Source organism: Spinacia oleracea, chromosome 6 (genome assembly GCF_020520425.1).
Source record: "Spinacia oleracea cultivar Varoflay chromosome 6, BTI_SOV_V1, whole genome shotgun sequence".
In the NCBI taxonomy this organism is placed as follows: domain Eukaryota; kingdom Viridiplantae; phylum Streptophyta; class Magnoliopsida; order Caryophyllales; family Amaranthaceae; genus Spinacia; species Spinacia oleracea.
In genome coordinates, this window is record NC_079492.1 from 69646328 (window position 1) to 69655504 (window position 9177).

Here is a 9177-nt window from a genome sequence, read left to right on the forward strand (position 1 = left end):
TAACAAGACTCCCTCCATTCCGGAGTACTCGCACCACTTTTCTTATAAATCTGTCCAGAAATATCTGCACCGTTTGTATAAATGACTTTATTAACATTGTATTTATCCATGGACCCACCTATATCTCCACTCCCTATAAAAAAAAAAATTTAGACTAATATAAACCTGGTCCACGCTAATTAGCGTGAACCAGGGCAATGGAGTAATTTGGTTGGACAACATGTGTAACGATCACATGAAATTTTTTCGTGAGTTTAAATAGTAACTATATGCGTATTAAATTAACTATGTGTTTTAAAGAGTTACTATACATTTTTGTAGAGTTTCTAAGCAATTTGTGTCTAGCCCACTTTATATACGTTTTAACTTTTTTATTTTTTCCAAATTTCAGATTTGCATTCTGTTTATTTCTCTCTCTTTTCTCTCTCTTTATTTTCTCTCTATGCTTTTCAAAATTTTGCCCAAATTTCCAGGGTTTGTTCAATTTTGTTCGATTTTTTTTCGTAATCATCTTATAATTCTCATGATTGGATCTATTGGATGAGAAAAAAATGGAGGAAGTAGTAGATCAAGAAAGAGGTTCGTCGTTACCGAAACCGAATCGAAAAATTTGTGCTCGTCTACAAATCATCGCAAGAAATTTGAGAAACCACATCTCGGTTCGTTGTGTTTTAAAGTATTTTAAGTCTATTTTATTTAAAATTGTAAATATTTGTTGTTTTGGAGAATTTAACATTGTGTTTTGCCGAAATATCGTTTTCATTTCGTGAATTCGATCAGTGACTTCATGATTTTAAATGGTAACTATATGAGTTATACAGTAACTTTATGGTTTAAAGAGGTACTATGTTATTTTTAGAGTTTTTATGCGATTTTAACTAATAAAATTTTCTACCAATTGAGGTTGGCATGAGTGGTTAAGGGCCTCTTGCTCCTTAACCAAGGTCTCGGGTTCGAGCCTTGGGAATGGAAAAAATCTCAACTGGGAGGGATGCTGCCCATCGAGGTACCCATGCAAACTCCCACGGGAGATTACCTCGCCGAAAGCGGTGGGAACTCCTCGTAGTAGAACCAAAAAAAAACTAATAAAATTTTCTTATTCTATGTTACAGTGATTTATTGACTATAATTGATTGTAAAGTTCATGATTATGTGACTATAATCCAAAAGTTTTGTGCTCTTATATATACAAATCGATGCGCGAATTTGGAAAGAGGATTGGGCCTACAAATTCTTGAGTTGCTGAATTACTACATGTTTGAAATAGTAACTGTATGTTTGAAGTAGTTACTATTTGAGTTTGTTATGTTCTGTGCATGTTTTGATGTTATTCTATATTTTTAGTGATAGAGTTACTATATTATGGACATAGTTACTATGTCTGCAACTATGTGACCAAATGACCATCAATAATATTTATAGGTACTATATTTTGTGTGATAGTAACTATATGTTTGGTATAGTTATTAAATATATTATAATATATTTTTTATGTATGTTCTTTGTTGTCCTTTATGTTATTAGTAACAAGAGTTACTATGTTATAATACAGTAACTATATGATCATATCAATAACTATATCTGCAACTATGTTAGTATATGACTATCATTAAATTAAGAGATATTGTATCAAGTATAATAGTAACTATATGTTTTAATAGTTACTATGCTATCGTTATGTTCATTTTTAGTACTCTATGTTATTAGTAAAAATAAGAGTGACTATATTATTATGACAATAACTATATGACTATAACAATAACTATATCTGTAATTCTTAAAGTATCTTACAATCATTGATTCTAGGAGTTACTATATGATTCATAATATAAACTATATGTTTTACATAGTTACTATGTTATTTTTTCATAATTAAATGTTAAACTATTAACTGATGCATCAAAAAATTGAAGTCGTGCAAAGAATAACTTCTGCAAGGAAAACAAAAGCAGTAGAAGAAGAAAATTTTGACAACAATGAAAACCAAGGACGTGGTAGAGGAAGGAGAGGACGCGGACGTGGAAGGAGAGGACGTGCTGGTGGAAGGAAGGGACGTAGACGTGACGATTAATATTTTTTAGTTCAAAAAATATTTGAGTTTAATGTGGTTTATTTAATAGATGCAAATAATTAGAATGTTGTAGCTAGAAACAAGTAACCATAGTGTTATTGTTTTTCTAATTACTGTTCAAGTTACTCTTACCTTTGATATAGCTACTCTTTTTCTTTCAGTAATTATACGATATATAATAATAACTCTATAATAAAAAAAAATTATATATGACCTCTAAAGCATTTATATCATATTGTTTATTTTTATAATATAGTAATGTTCTACAGTTACAATTACTTTTCTATATGATATACTTACTCTTTGGATAGAATAGTTACTATTATGAAGATATAGTTACTTTAAAGAACATATAGTTTCTATAATATATATTCTGTTTGTCTGCAAGAATAAATGTATAATTACTCTTTTTTTTATATAGTTATTCTTTCTGATAATATTAACTATATGGTATATAATAGTAACTATAGAATAGAAAGAGTTATTATATGTTATAGAAGGGTAACTATTTCTGTACGATATAAACATTTACTATAGATATAAAACAGTCAATATCTTTGTGTATACATAATTAAGTAATTGGATTCTTAAGGCTTTAGCTTTTTCCTTTTCTTGTTCTGCTATCTTCGTTGCTTCTTCTTTGACTTTCTTTTCTTCTCCCATTTTTATGATCTCGTCAACTGCTTTGTTATCATTTTTATAAATTCTCCTAGCCTCGATAAATGTAATTACTATATATATCAAAAAATGTTATTGGATAATAACAATGAACATGTAGTTACTCTTTCAAAGTTATAATTACGTTTCTTAATAATATAGTTACCCTTAGTATATTATACATACTTTACTCTTTTTTGTTTGAAGGACTTGAAAAACAAGAATTTATATATAGTTACTCTTTAAATGTTATAATTACACTCCACATAATATAGTTACTCTTTTTAACTATATTGCATATGTAAGACTATGTATGACTTTTATGACTATTTGAGTAACTATATTATGTATAAGTATAACTATATCAGTATACGAGTTACTATATAATCTATGTAGAAACTTTATCACATTTATTCATAATTATAAATTTAAAGTTGTTGTATGACCATTCCAGTAACTATATTACATATATGTATAACTATATGAACATCAAAGTTATGTGATCTATGCAGAAACTATATCACATATATTTATAATTACAAATTTAAAGTTACTGTATGAATATTAGAGTAACTATAATAATATTAGAATAACTATATTAACGTAAGAGGTACTATATAATTTTCGCATTAACTATATCACATATATTAGTAATTATATCCACTTTTTTTACGGAAGTAATTATATCCACTTGGCTAATGGCTCTTGATAAGAAATACGAGAACAATATCATAAAGATTATACATAACCTAGAGTCGTGTACGAAACAATGGAAGTTGATGCACGTAACGGCAAATCCAGCTCCTTTTGGCAAGGGCCTCAAATTCCCTCTCGTTCCTCTCTTTCCCTCATGTATTTTGTATCATCGTCAATAAATCAACGTTTATTGCACCAAAGCATTATTTGTTCCTCATATCAACGCCATTGGTAATTCTTTTTCTTTAATGTTATTTTTTCTAGAAAATAGTACTCCGTATTACCTAATTAGTATTCAAATCGATTAAATCGACGTCCATTGTTGAAGTTGCTGAGCTGCAAGAGGAGAGAGAAGAGGCAGGAGGAGAGAGAAGGAGGAGAGAGAAGATGTTGAAGCAAAAAGATTTCAGATTTTAGGGTTTCGTTTGAATATGGGCCTTACGTTTTTTGTGTTATTTGACATCACGTGAAATCATCATGGTACATCAATGCTAATTTACGAAAACACCCTGGTCCACACTAATAGTGGACCCGGTCAATGCAAGTGGAGTTGATAAAAAAATAATTAAAAAGCGAGTAATTTCCACTACCTCTTTAAAAGGTTGACACATTTTTCACTATCTATATTAAAAAAATAATCCACTATCAACTACCATCTAATTAAATAATAATTCAATTACATTGAATTATTATCTGTGTCGGTCAAATCAATTCGAGTATTCCGAGACAGAGGGAGTAAATAAAATAATATTTGATAACAATATTTTAATGTTCTACCTAAAACTACTAAATGACACACTAAATTAGGACATAGGAATCGAGCATAGCCAAAGCGCATAGGGCATTGACAACATAACGGAATAACGGATCATGGAAGTGTGCAAGTGCCTCCAAATGCAGCACCCCAAAAGCTTCCTTTGCAGTAACTCTTTCCACAGCAATCACCCTTTAAATTCAACGTCCCACATCTCTCTCCTATACGTTGGCACATTGAATGTTTAGCTGCAAAACAGGTACTCTGTATTTTTAGATTCAAGGATTGATGAAAAAAAAACCTAGTATGTCCAAGTCAAAACCTATTTATGTTCTATTTGTTTTGACAGAAAATATTTTTTCAACAAAGTGAAAATAACTTCTTTGTAAAGAATGTGTTCCAGGTTTTCCTCCCTACTCTATCTTTTTCTCTCTGCTCATCCACCCTCTCTCTTCCACTTTCATTTTCATTCTCCATAAATTTTCTTTGAATGAACCAAATTCAGAAAATGGTGATGATAAAGATCGCAAGTTGTGATAACATTTAGTTGTTGAGTCTTACATGTCGGATTCTAAATAGTACATATAGGTGCAACATAGGTCATGAGTCATCAAAATATTTTTACTATTAATGCAATATTTTACTATGAAAATAAGGAGTATGTAAGTAAGGTAGTCGATACAAAGAAAGAAACAAATATTTATTATATTTATAATAAATTAGAATATTAAAATTTTCCTACATTTTAAGTAACATGTATATTAGGTTATATGAGTTAATATGTTAGTTTTCAAATACATTCATGGCACATAAGCATGTCGTGTCATCATTGTGACACGATTTAAAGGTCGTAAGTTGCGACCTTTAAAATTTTCATAAAGAAAAACATCCAACGTAAGATTTGATGAAATATGTTCAAAAAATTTACTAGAATGTGTGTTTATCACGTACATGTATTATAAATAAAAAATGTTGTCTCTTTTACTTATTAAAAAGAATATGCATCGTAAAAGAAATAAAATTGTATTTAAAGTGATTATTTTGCTACTCTATGAGTCTACGTGGCTATTAAATTTTTGTATCCTATATCTCCTCTGTTTTTATTTTTGATCTTCTTGTTTTGATTTTGCACACTTATCAATGCACATCTTTAACCGTTGGTATTTTTAATTTTCTATTAATAAAAATTATAAACTTTGATATTCTTATGTTATTCAATGAGACGAATCAAACAAAAACTCACGTGAATATATTGTTTCTTATATATTTAACATAAATTAATAGATTCCTTCAAATTCTAAATAATTGTAAAATTCTAAACACGAATAACATTAAAAAATAAAGTGACAAAGGTTGCAACTTGAGACAAATTATTTGTATCACAATCATTTATTTTATTTATTAATTACATAAAAATAGAGAAAAGTGATAAAGGTCGCAACTTTTTTTATTACTAAAAATTTATTACTTCTAGGCAAATTTGCCAAAACGAACTTTTATAACTCAAATTTTGCGAGAAAGGACCTTATATAATTTATTTTGTGAAACCACACCATAATGTAATTTTTTTTGCGAGAAAGGATCTAAGGGAAGTTTCCGGCATTGACTGAGATTTTCCAGCCATTGACTTGCACGTGAGCAGCACGTGTGGCTTAACTTGGCTAAAGACACTGATTTTCCCGAGTCTTGAATTTTCAAACTTGATTTTATTTCGGTATTTTTTCCAACTTTAGATTTTAAAACTTAGAATTTCGGAGGAAAATTGGGTGTGGTTAGCAAAATAAAGCCACACGTGCTTCTCAGGTGCAAGTCAATGGCTGGAAAAGCCCAGTCAATGCCGGAAACTTACTTTTGGTTGTCTTTTCGCAAAAAAAAAGTACATTAAGTTGTGATTTCACAAAAAATTTAGATAAGGTCCTTTTTCGCAAAAAAAATTTACATTAAGATGTGATTTCACAAAAAAAAAATTATATAAGGTCCTTTCTTGCAAAATTTGGGTTATAAAAGGTCCTTTTTAGCAAATTTTCCTTACTTCTATTGTATATTTTATTGTAATTTCTATTTCTATTTTTTTAATTTACAACATAAAAAGAAATATTTATTTTCTGTAACTATAACAAAAATTGTTTCCTTATTTTTTTATATACTACCTTATTTAAATATTTTCATAGTAAAAATATACAAATTTTTAAGAAAGACGGTCTAACGGTTAGACCACTTTTATACACTTGAACCAATTAGTTATGCACTTTAACTTAATTAGTTAACCACTGAAACCAATTAGTTAAGTCTTAAATTCAATTAGTTAAACAACGAAACCAATTAGTTATGCAACCGAACCAATTAGTTAAGCACTGAACCAATTAGTTAAACAATGAAACTGATGAGCTAAGCAATGAGATTAATTAGTTAAGATTTTATGAGTTTTAGTTAATAATAAGTTTGTTAAAAAATATATAATAACTATTCGACTCATAAGTTCAACTATTTGCCTTTATACCTTAACTATTTTGTTATTAAATTAGTTATGATTTTATTATTTTTAGTTATGTTTTACACTAGTTTAGTTAGTACCAAAAAAGTGGTCTAACCGTTAGGCGGTCTTACACAAAAGTTTCTGGTAAAAATATGACGTTAATAGTAAAATTATTTGATTAGTCACTGCCTACGTAGCCTCTTGAAATAATGACATGTAAAATTGTGACAAATTTTAATTTTCTCAACTTACGACCTTTATCATCAACAAAAAATATATTATTTGATTGTAATTTATTTTTTTTAATTTTTCATTTACAAGATAAAAAAAAAAAAAATTTACTATAACAAAACAAAAATTTTATTTTTATTTTTTATGGACTACCTTATTTAAATGTTTTCTTAGTAAAAATATTGTGTTGATCATACAAATAATTTGACGAGTCGCGGTTTATCGGGCACTCTGGTTGTATCATTAAAAACGTGACACGTAAGATTGTGACGCATTTTAATTTTGGCAAATTACAACTTTTATCATCACTCCATTAAAAAATTGAGGGAATACATTCTCAATTCCATTATATTAACAATTCCCTTTGATTTAATTTTAAGAGTTGTTTTAGCAATTTAATTTGGTGTGTATCTCGTACCATATTTCTTGATTCTTTATTAATTAACATACTACGTCTATAATAAACAACCATAAAGAAAGTCCACTTACATTGAACACATTGATGTTGTGTTTTATCACAAACATATCCAGAACAACAAACACGAAGAAAGTCACATTTCTCATTCGTGACGCCACACCCTATGGCTTTATCAGCCATTATTTGCACTGCAAAATTTGAAATATTACGAAATTGGAGAGTATCTAATAATAAAATAGACTGCATAACTGCATAAGTAATTAACATCTAACAGTATTGTATTTGCAAAACGAATATCTATATATCATTCACTCGTTGCAGAGGAGGATCTATTATAAAGACTTGACCCCTGATAATTTTTATAAAATTATTAATTATACAAGTTAAAATATACACAAAAAAATTAAAATGTTGGTGACATATTGATCGAATGCATTTCAATATTTGTATTCGGTAAGATGTTAAAGTTTAAAACCTTGGCCCTCATAACTTTATGACTAAGATTATATTAGTCGGCTAATTGGTGAACGTACAAGTAGCATACACGATTTCTTTCTCATTCGTAGTTTCTAAATGAGTAACAAATTAAAAAACCAATTGAACACTGATTATAATTATACTTCCTATATAATAGCGGATTCGGTAACCATCGAAGAACAGTTAAGCCCAAAATAGCCTATTTAGGCTATATTATGTTCGCCTTATTTATATTTCCTTCGTCCCTAAAAAATTATCCCATTATTTTTGGGTCAAATTTTAAAAACGTTGACCATGAATTCACATTGGTCATAAGGAAAAATATAGTCGCATAGGGTTTTGTTAAATTTGTTTTAATACTCCCTCCGTTCTCAAATATTAGTCATGTTTTGACGTTTTAACTCGTTTTAACTCAATATTTAAACGTAAATATCTCCAAATATGTATGTTAGAAAAATATAAAAATTTGATATTGTTAAACGGTTATTCGAACAAAAATTAAGACGAACAAAATAAAATCTCAAATTAATATGTTTTGAAGTACGTATTGGAAATAAATTAGAAGATTCTCTTCAATAGTGAATAGTGTTAAGAATCCAAAAGGGACTAATATTCGAGAGCAGAGGGAGTATATATTTTCGTTATATCAACCTTTTGTAATAGATATATTTACGTTTAAAGTCGTGTATTGGATACTATAAAAAGCCAAACGAAGCAATCTTTTAGGGGACAGGGGGAGAATTGATCTGATTGTTCTTTATTTTTGTAAAAATAAGTTCGACTAGATCAAACCAGACCAGATAAAAAAAATTCGTACTAGACAAGATCGTACCAGAAAACTAGACCATTCCAAAAAAAGCAAAAAAACTCTAACAGAAAATATTATAAACCAGAACAAGAAGAATAATACCAGACTAGATAAGAAACTTAAAAAATTTAGGCCATAATAGGTGAAGAGAAAAACACCTATGTATTAAAAGAGGCTTTGATAATAAACTAATAATCAAAGAACGAGTAAATATTACGTTTTTTTACATTACCTAATGCAACGATGAAAAGGATTGCCAATATGTTCTTGTTCTTAGAGAACAATTTCCCTTCCATTTTGAGTTATATTCGGAAGATGATCAAGTTTTTGTTTGTGTAAAGTACCTCCAATATTCTTGGAGAAATTGAATGTTTGACATCTCAAATGTTTATCCCTATTTATAATATGCATGTAAACTGCTTCGTTACATATAATTTGGGATTATAGTACATTTACTACATTTGGTCATGCTTTCAGATTATTTGGGATTATAATAGTATATAGATTCTAGATTAGTTTCGAAAAATGTGCAAATACTTAGAAAATTGAAATGAGTGGTCTTTAACTGAGGTTGGTGAGGCGACTATCG

General features: G+C 28.7%; 1 protein-coding gene across 1 annotated transcript; it reads right to left on the minus strand.

Annotated features, from left to right (window-relative positions):
* Positions 1–4004: 4004 nt before the first annotated feature.
* Positions 4005–8965, minus strand: LOC130463160 (uncharacterized). The gene is made up of 3 exons (XM_056832207.1): positions 8821–8965; positions 7375–7491; positions 4005–4426 (listed from the first exon to the last, which is right to left on the minus strand). The coding sequence occupies exons 1-3, from the start codon at positions 8882–8884 to the stop codon at positions 4293–4295; spliced, it is 315 nt and encodes a 104-aa protein (XP_056688185.1). The 5' UTR covers positions 8885–8965; the 3' UTR covers positions 4005–4292.
* Between the last annotated feature and the right edge of the window lie 212 nt (positions 8966–9177).